The 23,508-nt window shown below is 36.3% G+C and overlaps 1 protein-coding gene across 1 annotated transcript in view; it reads right to left on the bottom strand.

The window, feature by feature from the left end:
* srrm4 (serine/arginine repetitive matrix 4) overlaps nucleotides 1-20,459 on the bottom strand; it is an 80,711-nt gene extending 60,252 nt beyond the window's left edge. Inside the window, exon 1 of the mRNA XM_067407194.1 lies at nucleotides 20,329-20,459. Within this exon, the coding sequence (XP_067263295.1) occupies nucleotides 20,329-20,459 (131 nt within the window). The remainder of the gene's footprint in view (nucleotides 1-20,328) is intronic.
* Between the last annotated feature and the right edge of the window lie 3,049 nt (nucleotides 20,460-23,508).

The raw sequence follows: 23,508 nt of genomic DNA, 5'->3' as shown, positions 1-23,508 counted from the left end.
ACAAGCCAATTTATTTCATTTCATTAACCTCTATCAAAAAGCTTTCATGATTGCTGGGAGACAGAAAGGGGAGAATGCAGTGTAGGACAAAGAGTTCATCTCCAGGATGAAAATAAATACGCTAATCAAAGGTACTCTTTTCTTATTGCCTTAAGCCAAGCAATATGTTCTAGGTTTGCTTTGAGAAATTACTGCCAGTATGGTTAAGAGTGAATCTTACAAAACCTGTTAAAAGTACACCCAGGTAATATTTCACTCCAAAATCAAAAGGAAAAAATTATATTTTTATACACACACACCTATATATATATATATATATATATATATATATATATATATATATATATATATATATATATATATATATATATATATATAGCGTATTATGGTCGAGAAGAGAGAACGTGCAAGAATGAGATTTGAAAATAATAAGAAAAAAAAACTGCAGAATGAGAGATGGGACACAATACAAAAGAGATCATTGGAATGAAGAGCTAGAGAGAGCTAAGCGGGAAGGCGTGAAAACAGACGTGGAGGCTGCTTTGACGCCTTCTCATGTGAGTAACACTGGGTTTTGATTGTCTGGAGCTGCTGTGCTGTTGACGACTAACAACGAACACACTGTATTTACTCTTGTGTACTGTATGTTCATTTTTTTGCTTCCTTGTCATTTGTTCATCAACTGTGCTTTATTTTTCATGAAGCATTTTGTTGCACGTCAGCTGTGATAAACAGACATCCACTCGCATTGCGTGTGTAACAGTGGCCAGAGTTGTGCAGGTAAAACACTGCCAGTGACAACTGCTAGAGAATGTGGTGTTTAGCGTCATTGATAGTGCATTTGCCTCGCATGCCAGCAGTGATTAGGCCGGGGTTTGAGAATGACTCGGAGGATTGAAGAGTGAGTTTTGGAGGCGGAGCAATGAAGAGAGGGGTGGGTTTGTTTGGGTTGATTTCAAATATATGACCTGATCCAGCAAAATTAGTCACAGTGACCCAAACTTCAAAATTGAGATTTTGGTATCAATGGAAAGATGAGACAATAAGCTTTAAAATGATATCATACCTTGAATGGTTTTAAAGATATACCCATTTGAATTATGGTTGTCTGCCCTCTTTTTCAAATTAAAAACCTGAGAAAATCGCTTTTAAAGAATTTTGCCCGTTTTTTTTGTTGATATCTTTCAAAATCCATTGCATTAAAAGGGATAAACTATTTATTTTACAGCTTAATTTGACCAAAGACATTTTTATATATATAAATGCTAAACCAGGCTAAACTAAAATTATTTGAAAGTATTTATTTGAATTAACACTTTAAGACCTGAAGGCTTTTTTAGAGTTTTTTTCTTCCTGAGCGACACACACAAAAGTAAAGACTCATAACTCCAAAACTCTAGCAAGGAGAGTCAAAAGGTAGGTATCATTTGATAGAAAACATTTTAAGAAAATATAAATTGCATTACATTTGTACATTTTCTTGCTGAGAAACAGCTGATAAAAGACAAAAATATATATACTTTAAAAAAAAAAAAATTCTTTTTTTTTATTTGACATGGAATAACTCAGGAACACAATAAGATCGCTAAAAAATATTTTTTGGTGATGCTCTCCTATATGTGAGCTGCATCTGGTTCAAATTTCGTGGTGATAGCATAAAGAATAGTTTGAAAAATTGTTGTTCATTTTTTCCGCAGCCAGGTGGCGCCAACGGGCGGTAAACTCCGGTTTAGAGGTGCTTCTCAGCACTCGTTAGGAGTTTTTGGTTAGATGCATTAAAAAGATGAGATTCTAAGCTTTAAAATTATATCTATTTTGTGTTATTCTACGTTGGAAAATGAACATGGATGGATCCGGGAACATTTGATACACACTGCATCCCGGAGAGATGAGAGACATGTTTTTAGCCAAGTATGTTAAATCATTCCGTGAGTAATATCTTGTGATCAACGCAATATATTATATTGATTTTGGATTCATTTTAATCTTGAGAGTCTGCTTTAAATATGATGTGTCATTTTTATGATCTGTGTATTTTTAATGAAGTTATGAGCACGTGAAATATACATACTTGTATTCAGTTAGCGGCTGTGCTGTTTTTGTTGTAAACGCATATTACTCAGACTCATTAGAGGGTGAAAACAACGCAACAGAAGCATGTTGGAGGCTTGATATGAAAGTCTCTGGTTTTGTATGCAAAAAGATTTTTTGTGCTACCTATATGGATTCAATTTTTATTGGCTTTTAAAGAGAGACACGCAAATGGGAGTTTTATTTTAAAAGGGGCGCTAGTCTGACAGGAGGATGGCTGGAGGATGGCTGTTCTTTGAAATTAGCTTAAAAAAAAAAAATCGATTTTTTTCATTGTTTTTCCACATTATTGGCCCATATCTTAAAATAGAACGTTGCGACTTCCGACTCATTTCGCCAGATCGGGTCACATATTAACAATGTCCAATAGCGTAGTTCAAGATCTATTTACCGCACCTTTAAGCAAAGCAACATGTTCTATGTTTGTTTTTTTAAATAGAATGGCCAGTATGGCTAAGAGTGAATCCATCCAGGTTTTATTTCAAAATCAAAAGGAAAAAATTAAAAAGTTATATACGCATATTTACAGAGCCCTGCACATGAAAAAAAAAAAAAAAAAGTAATCGTGCACGTAATTTAGCCTATTTTTTTTCCTGCATGTAATGTCCATGGTTCCGTACATATATACCAATCCATTCTCAATCCCAAGGAATTAAAAACTGAAGCATGGTCAAGCGCATCACTATAATATGCTAAAGGTACATAAAGGTGTTATAATGACTAAATTATACCCCAGTATATAATCTTATAACAATAAAATTCCTGTGCCCTTCGTGTCAGTGTATTGATGCCATAGGTTTCTTACTGAAAGGATTTGGTTTCCTAGTCTTATTAGTGATGCTAAATATATATCAGTAGCCTATCTACTGTAAAAAGTAAAATAATAATAATAATTTACTACAAGATAAAAATTATAATATATGAAATTATTATTATTTTAAAATATGATATTTGAGAGATGTAACCATAAAGAAAACTAGCAGTGCTGTAGTGCACTCACTGAGAGAATTGTAATGCCTCTCTTAAGGTCATAATTAACAATGCTAATCTCACCCTCATCAAGAACAGATATGTTTTCGTTTGTTAACAACCAAAGAATGCGTATTAGATCACATTGACTCACAAAGCCCATCAGCTAGGCTGTAAATTACTCTGCAAAATCAAATTTCAAAAAATTAGGCATTCTTTGTTGTGCAATGATAGAGACGAAATGTTCCTTATTTAGATTTTCATGATAAGCCCAATCTCCATGACACTTCCTGTCTGCCTCTTGGGGAGAAAGAAGATGTCTCTCAGTACACAGCTAATAGACTAAGAGAATAAGGGGTCCAATCAGTGGGTACACTGTAGCTAATTACAGTGAAAGGGATGTGCGTGGAGGACGAAAGAACAAGAGTCAGCTGGGGTTGCTGATTGGAGTGTGGCATTTCAGAGGGAGCAAAGGATCCACCATTAACACATCAGGCATGGTTCACTGCAGCAGATTTAGATTCTTACAACAGAGGAACTCCATTGAGCGCTAGGCTTAGATGTGGGCCAGTTGCCACTCAGAAGCAGCGGGCCGGGAATTTGATTGAAAAGATAAGAGAGCTGGTCCAAACCCATGGGCTCTATTTTATACACAAAAGAAGACAGATGGCTCGGCTTGAGATGAGAAACTTCTGATTTGTAGTTCTTTTGATTTGGGAAGCTTTTGTCCATGTTAAGGAGAAGGACAGGAACTTGGTAGGAAGTCTGTACGAAGGAGGCCAATTAATTTCAAGCGTGCTGATTTTAGATGGCTGAGGAGATGAGCAAAAAACCAAATACAAATTCAAGTTAATTGCTTTTCCACCAAGACTGTTACACTGTATAAAGTCAAGTGTGGTACTTCTTTTCATGTACTAGAAAAGTTGAAATTAATGTTAATGGTGTTCAAACGCCACAAAACAGAAAAATCAAATACTAATACTGTTATTAATAAATACTAATAAAAGAGCATATTGCATTTAATGATAAAATCCTATTAATTTCTTTGTGTAAAAGTTATCAAGCACAAAACTACTAAGTGCAAGACAAAATATTAAATGAAAGGGAAAAAAATACCTCTGAAAGAAGAGTGCAAATTAAAGTGAGTTAGTTAGCGTAGCTGAGGTGAATAAGGAGGCAAACAGAAAAAAAGCCATTCAGTCTGTACTGTCTGATAGGGCTGGCAAATGCAAATAGAGCTTATTATCTTTAAATTACACATGGCTAAAAATAGAACCACTAGTAATGGACCCTGCATGCTCCCTCCTTATGTGGCACTGGCAGAATTTTCAGACACATATCACGAATTCAGAAAATGAGTATTGAAAGAGAAAAGTTATGGTGTGTCATTACTCAAAGGGGCCATTTAAAAATGTGGTTCAGTTACAAAAGGTTTTGAAAAACCTCTAGAATTATCTCAATGAAAGATACGTTTGTTCTTTGGGACTGTCTGGGAGAACTACTCTGCTAATTCCAGTGGTGTACCAATATATTGAACGTATGAAAAAACTCTCTGTCCTATACTAGCCAGGGATATGTGGTGAGTACTCTAGGTTCGGGCCCAATTACGAGCTTTGATCCCTCCTCTTGGATATGCATACTCTTTACTCTATCTATTATACATAGCACTACGTGTGAACTGGTGAAAATCTATAAGTATGCAAACTGGGTGTGCGGTGGTGTTTCATATACAGAGAAAGGATGACTGTAACAGCGATGAAGCGAACAGCTAACGTACTGTGCAGTGGAGCAGGACTAAGCAGCTTCACACTGAGCCTCAAAATGGAAACCACAAATCATTGATTATTTCAGTCCTGACTGAGTCCCTCTCTCTGAGGAGAACGCCATTTGAGGTGGATAGAGTCTGCGTCATTAAACCAAACCCCACCAGAGTGTCCCTAATTATTTCAGGTTATCAACAATACAACATTTGTGAGTGGGGGGTTCATTTTGTGACAGCCCTGGGAGAACCGTTGAAGAAATAAACATAGAACAAACTCTACAGTAACCATCTTATGTAAGTATTTAGGATTTGTATCTCACTATTCTTTAGTTTAAGTGATGTGACATTTATGACCATCAGTGTGGCAAAGTAATGTCTGTGAATTTGGATCAAATCCAATTATCAACTTTTTTGTTTTTCATTGCTGATGGTCATAAATATTACAGATAAGCAGAAATGTTATGACTGAAACAGTTGAAAATTCTCCTAAAATTTATTCTCCTAAAAAGTTATTTACATGGTAATTTGTAGCTTTAAATGCATCAATCCCTCCCTGAAAGCAAACAAAGGCAAACATCCTTTTCTTCCCACTGCGACAGAGACTTGAGAGGTACTGTGGCCCCGACGAGAGCCAGATACGGTAATTAACGTGATGAGAAGCTGAGAGGAGGAAGCAACACTGTGTCATTCCTCAACTCAAGATTCACCCGACTCCACAACCTCCTCCTCTCTGCTGGCCTTTGCTATGCAAAACAGCTCACTGAATAATTCACAAAGCTCACTTTTTTACGAGCAACCAACACACTTCACACAGCACTCTTTACGAAATAATGAAACTGAATAAATTTTTTTTTTTTTTTTTTTTTTCAGATTTTCTGTAGCAAATTTACAGTTCCTCATAAAAGCAAGGGCAGATGAAACATAGTTTTACTTCCATTACCTTTGGAGGAATTTCACCTATACGACTAGGATTGAACAGTAAATCAGCGCTCTTTGTTAATATTCTATGAAATTTAGGCACCCTACAGTGCTTTTCCTGTTTAATGAATGCACAGTATTCTCATTAATGAATAACTAGGAGGAATGCAGTCTCATATATGTCTCTGGTTCATGATATTTTCTATGTACAGCTTAGCTGCATGCTCCACAAATGAGACCACCTCCTAAAGAAGAAAACAAAGAAGTTTAGCTACTGTTTTACTGAAAGCTGTTGTTACACACACAGGTACATTACATTTTGCATATGTAAATAAAAAAAATATTATTTTAATAACATCAGCAGGTTCCTTACTTTAAAAATAAAGCAAAACATACTATACTACACTAAATAAGCAAGTTTTGTATGTCTAAACAGATTTTAGACAAATTTATTTTGAAATTTAAAATATAAAATTTGACTAATTCATAAAATAGCTATACCTCCGGTTTCACAGACAAGGCTTAAAGGGTTAGTTCACCCAAAAATGAAAAATAATGTAATTTATTACAAACCCTCATGTCGTTCCACACCCATAAGACCTTTGTTCATCTTCAGAAAACAAATTAAGATATTTTTGATGAAATCCGATGGCCCAGTTAGGCCTCTATTGCCAGCAATGTCACTAAACCTCTCAAGATCCATAAAGGTACTAAAGACATTTTTAAAACAGTTCATGTGACTACAGTGGTTCTACCTTAATATTATAAAGCGGCGAGAATACTTTTTGTGCGCCAAAAAATGCTTTAATGAGTTTTCAACAATATCTAGTTAAGGAGCGATTTCAAAACACTGCTTCGAAGCTTTACGGACCTTTTGTTTCGAATCAGTGGTTCATAGCGCCAAAGTCATGTGATTTCAGTAAACGAGGCTTCGTTTACGTGATCTAAACCACTGATTCGAAACAAAAGATTCGTAAACCTTCGAAGCAGTATTTTGAAATTGGTCGTCACTAGATATTGTTGAAAAGTCGTAATTTTGTTTTTTTGCCGCACAAAAAGTATTCTCGTCGCTTTATAATATTGAGGTAGAACCACTGTAGTCACATGAACTGTTTTAAATATGTTTTTAGTACATTTATGGATCTTGAGAGGTTCAGAGGCATTGCTGGCATCGGATTTCAGGTCTTACAGGTGTAGAAAGACATGAGGGTGAGTAATAAATGACATAATTTTTGGGTGAACTAACCCTTTAAGTTAGTCCCCGACTAAAATGCATGTTTGAGCTGTTTTAACTGAAAGTAACTTGCGCTGACGTATATTAAAATGCCAATGTCAGTGCCATTGTTTTGTCTCCAGTAATGTCTTTTTTTTTTATTGAACGTTTCTAAAAACTACTTAAATGGCCTAATTGAACTAAGACCTAATTCTAGCTTAGGCTAAGTCCTGTCTGCGAAACCAGGCCATAATGTATCACAATCACAATCTAAAATACCCATAAAAAAAAGCTTACAGCCTAACCTACTGTATGTTTCACCTGCTTTTCAGCCTTACTGAACCACCTCCAAACACACACACGCATTCCTTGGACCTGCTCATTAATTCGATGCACAAGGTATCAGCTATGTCCTCTCCACCTGTGCTCTGTTACATGGGCAGATGGAGAGAGGGCCCCTCTCTGAGTAGGACTCATCTGTCTACTTTGTGAGTTACAGTACCCAGCCCCTCTCCGCTCTGCCAGAGACTGAAACCAACCGGGCAAACACTGCAAGAGGAGCTATTTTGGAGTTGGATGCTACTGACAGTGGCCCGTGTAATGGCTGCCTGCTGACACCGTTCCGCTTGAAAGGATGGGAGGCTGCTGGGACATGCACAGAAAGCGTACACATGGAGCCAGACCACCAAGCCAAGTCCTTTGGTCTTTTATCTGCTGTTTTCAATTTGTAATTATTGATTTTATTGTAATTGAATACAAATGTTCTATTTGGGAAATCCTATTAAAAGGTCTTCTAAATTTTGACAGGGAGTTAAGAAATAAAAAGGAGAGAATCATTGACTTGGTGGGAAGTGACCCCTATAAGCGTTCCTAATCTGTGAGTCCTCATTAAAGACACTGTGAACTCCCTCCTAACAAGCAGGTGTAGGAAGACCATTATGTGGATGCCCAATAAAAATGCTGTCATCATTTCCACTAACCTTCTATATTATTTAGTACCTCATCACAAAGAGGCTATTTCCATTTTATGTGAGGGAGGTTCATTCAGTTTGCTGAGTCTCCAAAGTATACTCTCTTTCAAGGGCAAGTGGATTATTCTGTTGTTCATAATGTGTCATATGAAGTGCCCTCAAGGACCTACAATTTACAAAACAAAGTGACTCATATGCTAAACAAAGAGGTTATTTATAATATGCTACACAGAAAACACTTTGCAAACAGTATACGTCACCTTATAACTAAGATTTCAAAAGTCAAAACGAAATCAGAATATTTCTAATTTAAGAATTTCATTATGCTCCAAAGTCAAACAAGGACTCACTAATAATGTGTTCTGGAATTACTACCAGAAAAAAAAAAAAAAAAAAGTTTATTTTATTTCAGCATCCAATTGTGGAATAATACTGTTGATCTAGTAATGTTTAATTGATTGATTGATGTTATTATCCGGTTTTTAAGCTTAAACCTCTGGTGGTGAGGCAATCAAATGAAGTGAATATCATAAACTTGCATGAGCTTGATTAAGCTCTGTCCATTCAATTTGCAGGCAGCTCAAGGAAATGACCAAATATTGCAACACATGCTTCTGTATGCTTTAATTACATTAAGTGGAAGCTAATGAGAAAAATGGTGGCATTAATATTAGGATTTAATTGCAAATTCTAAGAAGCTAATGAGTAATTGCCTAAATTAGCATATTTTATGTTATTTTTTGTGCAAGTGTAGGCAGATTAAACAAGGTATTTAAATCCTTATGGCTACATTTATTTGATAATCACAACAGAATTCATTATTAGGAGAAAATGTTCATTATCATGTAGGAAAGAAATTCTGAAACAATTACAGTTACATTTTAGACAAACTGCAATCTGAGTGTTTGATTTCCTGTCCAGAAAATCATAATAAACCATAAAAGATGAAAGGTAGCATCTTTTTTAAAGTGAAAAAAGAATTTTATTCTCAAAAGAAAACACTCGACTCCAAGTTTGTGACATTACTTTGTCCTGTTCTTGACAGCTACTTTATACCAAGTCATTGAGAGGTGTCAGTCAAATTTGTGCCGTCCTTCTCCCACTCATGTCAGCTCTTATATCTTTTCTCTTATGACCCTGATACTTTAAAGTAAAAAGGGAGAGAGGATGAAAGAATAATGACTATGATTAGTCATAAAATTTCTCTACAGGTTTTGACACAAAGAGAAAATTTGATATCAAAGCAAAAGAACTTTTAGCATATTGTGGATCAAGAGAACAGCTCTCATAAGAATGAATTCATAGCCAATGTAGAGGACACTAATATGTTTCCCATATTACTTTGTACACTATGATCAGAAACTCTTTGCCACAGACTGAAAAAGGCACAAAAAAAAGAGAGAAATATTGTATATTTAGAGGATTTAAATAAATAGCATCTGATTTACTCCAAAAGTCACATTATAACGGGGAGGGGAACATACCTACGCCTTGATCAAAGACAAGTGTCATTACTTCGGTTCTGTGTAACAGGCCTGAATCACTGTAGCACTTCCTTTACAAAATCTTACCTGGAGAATGAGAGCGAAACAAGGTGTTTGTCTCAGTTATACAAAGCCTTTTTATTTAAAACTTAAAAAAAACTACTTAATTTCTCACCTATCTACAGGCCTTTCATGTTCTGCATATGAATAGAAAACAAATTGAAATATATGTGAAAGTATTACTTTCTGAACACGGCTCAGAAAGTGTTTGAAGTTAGCCTCTGAAATACTTTCTTCAAAGCCTGTGAAGATACAATCTTTTAATAGCTTAATCTTCACGTGGGAAGAATTAAAATGTTTGTGGAAATTAAAAGAATTTCTTCACATCATTTTACTCTGGTTTGGAAGTGCACAGAGAGGTTAGCAGAGAGTGTTTAATGAGTAAGAGTAGAACGCTTTTAAAAAAGTCCTCGCTGTAGGAGAAAATATCTCTAATGCACTTCACAATGCGCCACAGCATCGAGAGAAAGACAGCAAACCTGTCAGCTTTGGTTTTTGTAATAACTGCTCAGCTGAATCTGTCGGCTACTGAAATGTCAGTGGCAATATTGCTCATTCTAAGAGACCATCGCAATTTACAAAGCACCTCCCAGACTGCGTCCTCTTTGCGGCTGCCTGGCATGTCTCATATTACATCTCTTTTGGGCTCAGATGGTTGATGTCTCTTGCAAGTTCTTCCCTTTAAAATGTATAAATTTGATCCTTGAGCTATCATTCACTGAAAAATAGATATGATAGAATGTTAATGATCAAAGGGAAGACAGATTTTCCTAAATTACTGTGAACCTCCCATGCAATATGCAGTAATACTGTGTACAGAGAGCCATCTTAAAAAACATCATTATAATTCTGTCCCATTAAACTTTACTGCTCTTTATGGAATTTTGTTTCTGCCATGAAATAAAAATAAAAACGGTAACTGCAATTTTTTATCGCACAATTGTGACTTTTTTGTCAGAATTGCGAGTTATTAAGTCAGAATTGTGATATAAAGTCAGAATTGTGAGTTATAAATTCAGAATTGCATGAGATAAAGTCAGAATTGTCTGAGATAAAGTCAGAATTGCGTGATATAAAGTCAGAATTGCGTGATATAAAGTCAGAATTGTGTGATATAAAGTCAGAATTGTGAGTTATAAATTCAGAATTGCATGATATAAAGTCAGAATTGTCTGAGATAAAGTCAGAATTGCGTGATATAAAGTCAGAATTGCGTGATATAAATTCAGAATTGCATGATATAAAGTCAGAATTGTCTGAGATAAAGTCAGAATTGTGTGATATAAAGTCAGAATTGTGAGTTATAAATTCAGAATTGCGTGATATAAAGTCAGAATTGCGTGATATAAATTCAGAATTGCATGATATAAAGTCAGAATTGTCTGAGATAAAGTCAGAATTGCATGATATAAAGTCAGAATTGTGTGATATAAAGTCAGAATTGTGAGTTATAAAGTCATAATTGCATGATATAAAGTCAGAATTGTCTGAGATAAAGTCAGAATTGTGTGATATAAAGTCAGAATTGTGTGATATAAAGTCAGAATTGTGAGTTATAAAGTCATAATTGCATGATATAAAGTCAGAATTGTCTGAGATAAAGTCAGAATTGTGTGATATAAAGTCAGAATTGTGTGATATAAAGTCAGAATTGTGAGTTATAAATTCAGAATTGCGTGATATAAAGTCAGAATTGTGTGATATAAAGTCAGAATTGTGTGATATAAAGTCAGAATTGTGAGTTATAAATTCAGAATTGCGTGATATAAAGTCAGAATTGTGTGATATAAAGTCAGAATTGTGAGTTATAAAGTCATAATTGCATGATATAAAGTCATAATTGCGTGATATAAAGTCAGAATTGCATGATATAAAGTCAGAATTGTCTGAGATAAAGTCAGAATTGTGTGATATAAAGTCAGAATTGTCTGAGATAAAGTCAGAATTGTGTGATATAAAGTCAGAATTGCAAGTTATAAAGTCAGAATTGCATGATATAAAGTCAGAATTGCAAGTTATAAAGTCAGAATTGCATGATATAAAGTCAGAATTGCGAGTTATAAAGTCAGAATTGCATGATATAAAGTCAGAATTGCGAGTTATAAAGTCAGAATCGCCTGATATAAAGTCAGAATTGCAAGTTATAAAGTCAGAATTGCATGATATAAAGTCAGAATTGCATGACATAAAGTCAGAATTGTCTGAGATAAAGTCAGAATTGCAAGTTATAAAGTCAGAATTGCATGATATAAAGTCAGAATTGCAAGTTATAAAGTCAGAATTGCATGATATAAAGTCAGAATTGCAAGTTATAAAGTCAGAATTGCATGATATAAAGTCAGAATTGCGAGTTATAAAGTCAGAATCGCCTGATATAAAGTCAGAATAGCATGATATAAAGTCAAAATGTCAGTTATAAAGTCAGAATTGCAAGTTTTAAAGTCCGAATTGCATGATATAAAGTCAGAATTTCAAGTTATAAAGTCATAATTGCATGATAAAAAGTCATAATTGCATGATATAAAGTCAGAATTGCATGATATAAAGTCAGAAGTGTGAGTTATAAAGTCATAATTGCATGATATAAAGTCAGAATTGTCTAAGATAAAGTCAGAATTGCGTGATATAATGTGAGAATTGCATGATATAAAGTCATAATTGTCTGAGATAAAGTCATAATTGCATGATCTAAACTCACAATAACTCACAATTGCAAGTTTAAGTCCTGCAATTCTGACTTTTTTCAGAATTGTGAGATATAAACTCTTATAATAATTGTGTTATAATGTCCAATTTTGAGGGAAAAAAGATTGATGTTTTCTCACAATTGCACGTTATAAAGTTAGAATTGCGATATATAAACTCAATATAATATCTCGCAATTCTGACTTTATAAGATACAAATGCGAGTTTTTATCATGCAATTCTGAGAAAAAAAGTCAGAATTGTGAGATACAAACTCTTAATTGCAAGAAAACAAGTCAGAATTGTGAGATAAAAAGTCGCAATTACCTTTTTTATTTTTTTATTTTTTATTTAGTGGCTGAAACAAGATTCCTGCTTTGACAAAAACATACACTGTAAAAAGAAGAGCCAAAACCAAAAAAGCTTTAGAGAACCTATGGAAACCAACAGAATATCCAGACTTTGTCTATTTGTCTATTTTCTTACAGGCTATCCTGAATGTTGAATAAATCATTCCATGACTTACTATCAGAGTACTGCAGACAGTTGAAGCCTGAACATCTGCTCAGCCAGAGGGTGAAGGAAATGTCAACTTAAGGAACACTTGTCCTTGACTGCAAGATTGATCCCTAAATTGAGAGGTGGGAGAGTTCCATTCGCTCGTTATTGCTGTCACTTCCTTGCCATTGTGCAGTGACATCGCCACGGAAACAGTCCCAGCCCAAATGAAGCATCAGTTATGCAAATGGAAGCAATTTTGCGTGAGTGGCAGATCGTCTTCCTGAAATGAGGATGGGCAAGGGATGGAAATGAAAAATGAAGGGGAGGTAGAGAAGAGGAGAGCCAGCCAAGCTTGAAATGATTTAATTTAAGTGATGAAGGTTTGACTTTGACAAGTTTGCATTTTAATAATGGCCTTTGATCACTCCAGGGGTCCAGTGGTGAGGAAAATAGCACTACAGCACATGAGTATCAGGAGTCAACAAGCTGATAGGCAGTAACCTCTGCAATAGGTGAGTCACAGCTTGTAGTAAGATGTGCCTGCCTACTCGTCTCATTTTCTGTTTGTCGCTACCTGCTTGATTGATTGTCCAAAGATCGCATGTACTGAGCAAGTGATGTTCAGATTCACCAGTGAAACACCATGAGTAAATAAGGTACGAACAAATCACAGGAGGCATGTAAGTTGGACATATGGCATATTAATTAGCTGGGGAATAATATAAAATTTCTTAAAGTCATGTAGATTTAGCCTTAATACAATTTTATGAACTTTAGAAACATCAACAGAGACTGCGCCAAGCAAATTTCTTGTTTTTTTGTTTTTTTTCCTTTTCTTGTGATCAGAGATGCTCAATATATAGATGACCACATCTTTATATGCAACTGATTAGTCAGATATTACTAGCAGATGATATGAGGGCTTTCATTGCCAGGTAGTTTTTGAAATAGTATACATCACTACGTTTGGAAGCCTGCACAGCCAATCAAATTTAAAGACCAGAATGTGTGTATAAAATGTTTTGATACAAGATTCACTTCAAGAATATAAAATTGCATTTTTGCAAAGAATGCAAAGTTTGGCTTTTTGCTAAAAGATGACAATATGCCTGGAAAAATAATCAGCTTACTGCTGCCTACACATTGAGCATACATTGCCAGTGGAAAAACAGGTTATGTCCGTACATTGACAAGATGCTTAAAAACATTAATTTGCCTGCTCTATCTTCCCTGCGATATTTCCTAACAGTCTTTTGATACATTTGCATATGGGGATTGTGATTGTAAAGGGAAATATAACTTGCTTATTTAGAGACACATTTCTGTAAATCCTTTGCACAATAAATACCGCATGAAAAGTAACTAAATGTAACCCTGGACCACAAAACCAGTCATAAGTCGCACAGGTATATTTGTAGCAATAGCCAACAATACATTGTTTGGATCAAAATGATCAATTTTTCTTAGGATATTAAGTAAAGATCATGCTCCATGAAGATATTTTGTAAATTTCCTACCATGAATATATCAAAAATATATTTTTGTGAGTGGATATGCATTGCTAAGGACTTATTTGGACAACTTTAAAGGCGATTTTCTCAATATTTTGATTTTTTTGCACCCTCAGATTCCAGATTTTCAAATAGTTGTATCTCGGCCAAATATTGTCCTATCCTAACAAGCCATACATCAATGGAAAGCTTATTTATTCAGATGATGTATAAATCTCAATTTAAAAAAAAAAAGACCCTTATGACTGGTTTTGAGGTCCATGGTCACAAATAACAGCAAATGTGACCTCTCAGAAGTTCACCTAGCAAACAAGACCACACATTTTAAACGCCATGGCTAACTATACACAATACATGACAATCTATACATGACATTTTCATATTTGTTAAACCAATTTGCTGAAAAAGAGCTCCTGTTAAAACTTTATTCAGTATTTTATTCAGTGTATATTGGTTTTAGTCAGTCGATTATCAAGCCATGGCAAAAGTGCATAAGTGGATTTATACTTATTAAATATGACTGTTAATATTTAATAGAATCAGTATTACTTCTCTAAATGTATGCAGTCCTGTGCCAACACTTTATGGATTATTCATCCTGGTAATATTACTTCAGCATAACCCCAGGTTGTGCCTCGTTCTCATTTTCCTTAATCTCACCAGCTTTTTAGTGATTCAGTGAGATTAGTTAAAGCTTGTGGACTTCACGATAGAAGGGCAAGATGAGAGTGAAGCATAAATTTAGAACTAAAACTGTCTTCTAGTCAGATGTAAGTTAATATGGGATTCACTAGGACTAAATTATAATCAAATCTGTTTACAAGAGGAAGTACAATGTTTTGGTATAGATTTAATGTTGTGCATCACGGCCTTGAAAAAGCCCAGAGAGATATCGTAAATTGAAAAAAGTGGATGGCACCACATACTCTTGCAAACATCTTTATGTGCAAACACACAGTTGATACTTTTATATGAATGGTGACCAATACATACATTACATACTGACGATTCAGACTTCATTTGGTTTTTCTCAGCACAACTGTTAAAGACATGAAATATTCTTAAAGCCTTCTTACTCTAGGTCTTTGCACACTGAGTCCGAAATTTCCATCCAAAATTTTAGCATGTTAAAAAATTTACATTTACATTTATTCATTTTGCAGAAAAAAAAAAATAAAAAAAATCTTTCACTTCCTTTAATCCCACCCTATTCTAGTTTATTCTACTCTAAGCGATGTCTGAAACTTGTATTGTGAGCACTTATTGTGTCGTTTTGCCTCTTGACGATGAATGCTGTATTTCCCACTTGTAAGTCGCTTTGGATAAAAAGTGTCTGCAAAATGAATAAATGTAAATGTAAACGTTAAAAAATAAATATGACCTCACGTTGTGTAAATCACATTGACACACTGAAACGTTTACATTTTTTCGCAAGAATTTAACATCAGAAAACCACTTCCAACGACAAGTCGCCAACATAAGTCCTCCATATCAAGACCTCGTACTGCATTTCAACATCTCCCTGGTGTTTCACAGCTGTGCCTTTCATCTGCTGCTTACTGAATGTTGGACTCACTTCCGGCTAAATAAAAATGTGTCTCTCCTACCTCTTAGATGATGTGCTGGAATGTAACAGTGGCTACATTTAAAAGGAATTATAGCTGAACCCTGGAGGCCTGGCAACCATATCAGCATTTCTACAGCTCTGCAGCTGTCTCTGAGCCAGAGCTCAGCTCCAGGGGTTACAGTCCCTTCAGAGACTCCACCCACCCAGAGAGAAAGAGAGAGTCAAATGCTCTTCTAAAAAAACTAAATAAGCATTGAAATAAGATTCTTTGGAATTTAACAACTCTATTTGTGACCACCACTTCAGCTGATTTAAATCAACTGAATTAGAACTAAACAGAATTGAGAGTTCTGACTTTCTTCTACATTATGCCCTGACACACACAACCTTTGAACAATGGCGTATCCTTGTGCTTTCAGAGCAAAATCAAAAGAAAGACTTGGTGTACTAGACCTCACTGGTGAAGGGTGCTTTCACACCTGAGCGTTTGTTATGGAACCTGGTGCATTTTCTCCCTCGGTTCGGTTCGTTTGGGCATATATGAACACAGCAATAGCACTCGGACCCGCACCTAAACAACCGATTCAAGACCGCCTGAACGAGGTTGTTTCTGCCCGATTGCAAACGAGATGTATAAGCAATCAGACCCAACAGACCAACGACCCAAACAATATCATACTTCATCAGGGAAAATGTGTTACATAAAATGCAGCAGTGTTTGATTCTGTGAGTGAGCATTAGTTACTGCAGTTGAAAACCAAAGAGCTTCTCTGTGCGAGGATGCTGTCCTGACGAAGCCTTGATTCCTGCTCTAGCTGCATTATAACATTCATAAAGTGTTTACATGTGTCTCGACAGAGTTAGACTAGACAGTGCTGGGAGATCCAGAGAGAGCGTGTTTAAATGTACCACAGCATTAATACTATAATTTAACATCTGGAATGACGCTTCATAGTGTTTGCGTGTGTCTTGACAATCAAATAAAGCCACAATAAGCTCATGTAATGAACTTGTCAATCATCTTGAATTGATGGATGACGAAGAGGAAACTCTGACCAATAACAGGACAGTTTTACTCACATGTGTTTTGCATAAACACATTTTAGTACACTTTGAGATGTTGTCTTGTGAAAGCGAACAGAACCAAGAAGAAAATGCAGCATTGTAACAAATTAAGTCCCGATTTCGTAACAAAACAAATGATCTATAGGTGTGAAAACACTCAAAGATCAATAAAATCATTGTCCTTCTGTTCATTTTATCACCTCAGCAGTAGTCTGAGTGTGGGTCGACTACTTAACTAGGGACAAAAAAATAATGGCTTGAACCAAGCTACCATGCCTTACATTGATGTTACATAAAAAACAAAGTATTTTTATATGAGGAATTTGCAGTTCAATAGCAGTTAAATCCATTTGAATTTTGGAATGCTTCTTTCGTTATAATTGCTATGACGTTGCACAAGCTGAGTGGGTTACGATAATGAACGAAAGGGTAACCACAGTCTTAATTTCATTTCATTTCACCCAGTCAAAACAATACCAGAGGAACGATCAATCTTTGAAACAAGCAACTCAATAAACTCAATTCCTTCTCAAAACAAGCATGGACAAACCTTTTGTCTTCAATGAAAATAAAAAACTTCCCAGAAGAGTGTTGTAAAAACTAAAAAAGGCATGAAAATAAGCTTGAAAGATAGCAGGTTGATTTGAAAAGCAATTTGAGGATTAAAGATGACAAGCTTGTTTTAATGTTTTTTCTGGAAAATAAGTCGCATCATGCAGGTCAAAACTGAATTGTTGAGAAAACACAGATAAGTTGCACCATTGTATGAGTTACATCTTATTGTTTTATAAAATGTAATTTATACATTTTATTCTTACATTCATAAATAAATGTAAAATAGCACTAAATAAAATGCAGCATTTATAAAGTAAACACTATAAACATGTATTTTAGTTCCCCTCACTCCACAAAAATACTTTAAACTGAACAGTATTCAGAAAAAAAAAGTTTAAAACAAACAAATTAGTTGCATTCATTATAAAGAACAATTATTATAAACACCAATTTATTTAAAGCAAAAAAACTGAAACTACTGGTGCGTGAGAAATGCACAATACAAATAAACGTGGGCTCGCAAATAAACCTCTCTCATTCAGCACAAATCCAAATGTGTGTGCTTTTAATTGCATTATATAAGTCACAGCACATTTCAGATGTTAAAAAAAAAAACTCAACTTATATTCAATAAATACAGTATAAAGTATAGTAATTTCTCTTCTCTTGCATTTGGGTGCAGTTCCATTCCCAGGTTACCCTAATCTCTTTACTCCTCTCCTCGTTAAACTAGCATCTGCTAGGGTAAAGGGTTCTCCCCCTTACCCTTTCTCCCATGGGCCATCTGCTTCCTAACCCACGCAAACACACTTACACTCAGGCCAACTAAAACCCTCTGCATTTTTAATGAGGTTTGCCACTGAGAAGAACAGCTTGCGGGGCTGCAGTGGCCGGGGGCAGGACCCTCTGGCTGCACAAGAGTGAACTCATCTCTCTAGCGTTGCCAGAAAACACTAGGTCTACAGAGGAGGATCAGCAACACCCTTTGTAATTGCCTTGCACTGTGGGCCTCTTTAAAGCTCAGTGACACCACAAGAAAAGAGGAGGAATAAGAAATAAGAAATACGGTCGATTAAGTATGGGGGAAAAAATGTTTAAAGTGAGCTAAGTGTACGCATAGGTGACCAGCATTTTTCAGCTGACATAACCAATAATGATGTTTCTCCAGTCATGCAGCTGATACTACAAGCTAATGGACCTTATGCTCTGTGATTTATTACTGCAAATCGAAAGAAATTATTTTATTTCTCATGCATTTTAACATCTTAAAACGTCTGCGTGTCTTGTCTGAGCCTGAGGTAAACACTGTGAAGATGATCCTGAAAGCTGAATTTGCAGATGGCACCGGTTAAATCAGTGACATTGGTTTGGTTGTAAATGTTGCTGTCGTTACCAGCCTTGTACACATCAACATCAACGTCAGGTGCACCCTGAAGGGTGAGTAGCTTTATGAATATGTAAATCTTCACAGTGAGAGAAACAGATAGAGAAGAGGAGACTAATATTGTGGGGGGGGTGGGGGTATTGGGGGGGAGAGAGAGAGAGAGAGAGAGAGAGAGAGAGAGAGAGGCTAGTGAAAAAAAAAATCTCTTTAACATTCTAACGTTTAATGTTCAAAAATCTTTTGACTAATTATTATTCATTTATTTTTGCTTTTTGCAGACCGTTTTGAAGATACACTTTTTGTTAAACCAAAAATGAAAATAGACTGGACTTTCACTATATCTCTAATCTTTTTCACAAGACATTTTTAAAAATATCTTATTTTGTGTTTCAACACATCTTGATGTTGAGAAAATGATGACAGAATTTGTATTTATGGACAAAAAATTCTAAAAAAAAAAAAAAAAAAAAATCTAAACTAGTATTATTATAAAAGTCTATAATAATATTTGATTAATATGACTCAATCAACCTGACTACATTAGGTTACACCATCAAAGTCACTTCTAACTATTGACTATTTCTGTTTCAGGTTCAGTACAAAAAGCTTCTGAAGGTAACAATGCCACATTTTCCATTTTTATAGAATACAGACAACCAGAACAAAGTAGTTTTGTGGAATATTTTGACTATTGATCAAATCAAATCTTTGTCCTACAGCAGTATTAAATGTATGAATATATGAAACTGTGTGAGTAGCAAAATTGTAATCTGCCACTTTTTGATACACGCCTTCATTAGGTGCTTTGATAAGGAAAAAGTGGACTAAGCACTGTGAAACTCCAGGTTCCTGCAAGATGGGATAAACAGTACATGATACATGCACATATATAGGGAACAAGAGTGAATCATAAATCAGTTACACACTCCTTACTGGTATAATGAGCGAGGATCGAGTAAGTCTGGATCCTGATTAAAAGGAAAGGAAGAAAAGGGAAGCAAAACCTTGGTCTCTTTATTGCTATTTTGCTTTTTCTCTCTATTCGACATGCTGCCATGCCTCCTAATTCATGGGTGAAGGCGGCGCTGAGATCATCTTCATGTCCTAACCTAAGGGCATGATGAAGGGCTCTACTCTGACTTGATTCATTAGGACTCTGTGTAGCCTCTCGCTCTGCTGTGCACTTGTGTGTGCACAAGTGAAACTGACTGGCCTCCAGTGAAGGACAGCCAATGATGAATGGAGAGAACAGGCAGAATTCAGGCTCTATGTTTGTGTGACATGAAAATGGGACAAAAGTTGCATGAACACAAGTGAGGGCAACCAAATGAGAGGAGACTTTACCGAGATCCCAATCAAAAACTGATTGTAAGACAATAAAACTGCTACCAAATTTTCACTAATCGGAGAAATGAATATTATATCTAACGTAGAAGGAATAAATCTAATACTTCAAATGTCAAGTAGCCTATTTTTTAAGCTATTAGAATGGCCTTGAGGCTGTTCTTTGACAAAGTGATTGCTAAACATTATTTAATTCTCAAGATAAAGACTGAGAAAGGACACAAGAAGCCTCAGGCTAAACAACTCACTTTGTCACGGCTCTCCGTGCGGTGATGCTGGCGACGATGATGCTCTCGGGTCTCGGCATTGCCACGGCTTTGAACGTGCCCTTCCAGAACTTCTCAAAAAGCTGCTTCTCTCCCTGAAGTACACCGGCCATGGCGTCTCAGTGTTCTGGGGGTGAATACCGAGAAGAACTGGGTCGGTTTTGTGCTGTAGTTTCGATGAATCCTCACACGGTCGGTTTGTGTGTAGGCGGCTGCACGAGGGAGCTGTCCAAGTTCTGAAACCAACGGATTGTTTGAGGGAATGCAGCTCCTTTCTTAATATTTCTGTTTTTCTTAAACGTTTTAACTTCTTTTGAGAGTCTGTTTTTACGTTTTCCCCATCACTTCCATGACGACGTTACGGCGACCGTTACAGCGGGCAGCTTCTATTTATTGGCTCGGCGTCCCCTCTCGCGCTTCATTCCTCTCAGCGCTCGCGCTTCCCGCCTTCAAATCAATTTGAGAGCCTGAGCTCGCGACCTAAATCCTTTTCTGCACAATATCCATTAAACTCCTGGCAGTTAGTGAGAAAAGTCCAGTGCCAGCGTATTTCTGTGCGTGTATGTGGACGGAAGAGTTGTGACAATCTCAGCTGATGGTGGCTCGTGCGCGTCGCGATGTGAAGAACTCAACTGATGGTGGCTCGTTTTTGTTGCGCGCACCTTGTGACGTTAAAGAAGAGGAGACTGGGGGGCTTTGGGTCACTTGGAGCGTGACCATCCCTCCCTCTCTCTCTCTCGCGTTCTCTGACTTGAACAAAAGACTGTGCCTGTTGCCTTAATCAGCATAACAAAAGAGGCAGGGGTCGGCGCAGAGGCAGCAGACGGAGCATGTGTCAGGCACAATACTTCCGAGGCAAAGCATTTCCCCCCTATATCAGCCCTCGGGGCCTCTCAGTAAACCATCCCCCTCCCTCTTACAACAACCACCTGTCACTGAAACCCCACCTGCACCTGCAGAGTGCACAGGTGATAGCAGTACAAACAAAAGCAACAACCCTCCTCATAAAGTGCCTTTATATCTGTGTGCACTCCTCATGTCATTCTTTCAATTTGAAAGACACTCAGTTAAATGTTTGGACAGACCAATTACTATTTTGGAATGATTGTCAAGTTATCAAAGCTATAACAAACATAAACGTTGTAATTAGTTCACGAGACGAGACAGGATGGCGAAATACATGACTAGAAAAAATATTCTGCAGGTGTTTGAAATGTTTTGACTAATCATCTTGTAATCAATGTCATTTCAGTTCTACTTTGAAAATATGCAGTAAAAGACAACAAGTAAAAGGTTTTGCCACTAACTCAACTGACTTGACTTCTCTTCTGTATGATTTCAGTCTCTTCAGAGTTCAGACCTTACTGTAGTAGGCCTACATGATTTATGAGCTTCTACAACTTTTCACCTCCTAACTGAACTCCTTTTCATTTGCCTGGCAAGTCCAGAACATAGAGGTCCAGAATGATATATCTTCCACAAGATATATCAGTCTGGTCAGTCTGCCCTCCGTGAGGCTGGATTTTCAGGCAACCTTTTCACAAACTGATCATAGAAATAAAACAGTATAAATGAAAATGTTAACACTTTACAATAAGTTCTCATTTATTAACATTAATGTATTAACCAACATCAACCCAGATAGCACACGTACGTCTGCAAGATGTCTGTTAAAGATCACTTCATCTGGAATGCATCTGCTGTTTACAAACATCTGATAGACATCTTTAAGATGTCAGTTTTACATACATTCTAAATCATAAACATCTTAAAGATGTCTTCTAAACGTCTGACATCTGACAGGAAACGTCCTATAGACGTATTGCAGATAAGCAAACACTCTAAAAAATATGTCTTCCAGACGTAAACACACACATCAAATAGACGTCTCTGAGATGTACATGTGCTATCAGGGAACTAACAATGAGCAATATATTTGCTACAGTTTTTATTCATCTTTGTTTATGTTAGTCGATAAAAATAGTAATTCATTGTTAGTTCATGATAGCAGTGCATTTCTAATGTTAACAAATGAAACCTTATTGTTTGTGTAATTTAAGAGAAAACTGTTATTCATTTTTTATGTAACAATTTTCAATCAGTGCAACCATAATCGCACTCTCTCAATATTCAAAGTGCGAATAAGACCAAATTTTTCTTTGATACAGAGCTAAGAGATGGTCAACTACACTGCCCAGCCTAAAATAGCTTTCATATTGAGAGATATCTGCATTCATCAGGGAGCCGGTATTGAAATCGCATTTGAATGCGCCCTTGCGTTTACTTTCACTTTCAGCGATCGCGCATAACTCTGTGAATATGGAGTGGCGGCGACCGTTATCCATCTGAATTAGATGTTTTTTTATTTAAACACAAAGCAAAAGAACAGTGGAGGCGTAATGTAAACGTAGCGGTGGCATATTCTTTCCTAATCATCCTAACACTCTGTCATGGCAACATCACCCCAATAACTTACCTTTTTTTTGTATCCTATGGGGAATACAGACTTATATTGTGAAGAAACTACTTAAAGGTCCCGTTTTTCGTGTTTTTTTGAAGCTTTGATTGTGTTTATAGTGTGCAATATAACATGTGTTCATGTTTCGCGTGTAAAAAAAACACAGTATTTTTCACATAATTTACTTATCTGTATACCGCTGTTTCCACTGTCATAAAAACGGGCTGATGACTTCCTTGTTCTATGAAGTCCCTCCTTCAGAAATACATAATGAGTTCTGATTGTGCCAGCGGTTCCTGTGTTGTGATTCGACAGCTCTGAGCGCACCGTGCCCGGAAAGGTCACGCCTCTTACCATAACGTGGAGATGCATGCGCTCAGAGTTATTGTGAACATGTCTTTAATTTTACCCTATCAATTTGAGCCGGAATCAGACCCCGTGATTGGACTGCGGGATGAAAATAACAGCGTTTCGACGACATGGCGACAAACACACTCTACAAACGCAACTCTTGTGTATTCCTGTGGGCGGAGGTTAGTCAAAAAACTGTTTTAGTGACGTCATTAAAGAAGGAAGTAGAGGGATGTAGTCCAAACGGGCCGTTCGATGTAGGCGACTTCTGTTAAATAAAATATCTCGCTTGGCATTGAACTTTGAGCTTTAAAATTTTACAGATTTTATTTATACTCTAACAACAACATTAC

This window comes from Chanodichthys erythropterus, chromosome 13 (genome assembly GCF_024489055.1).
Source record: "Chanodichthys erythropterus isolate Z2021 chromosome 13, ASM2448905v1, whole genome shotgun sequence".
Classification (NCBI taxonomy): Eukaryota; Metazoa; Chordata; class Actinopteri; order Cypriniformes; family Xenocyprididae; genus Chanodichthys; species Chanodichthys erythropterus.
The sequence above is the reverse complement of the archived record's forward strand: the minus strand, read 5'-3'. Positions and strand labels throughout refer to the sequence as shown.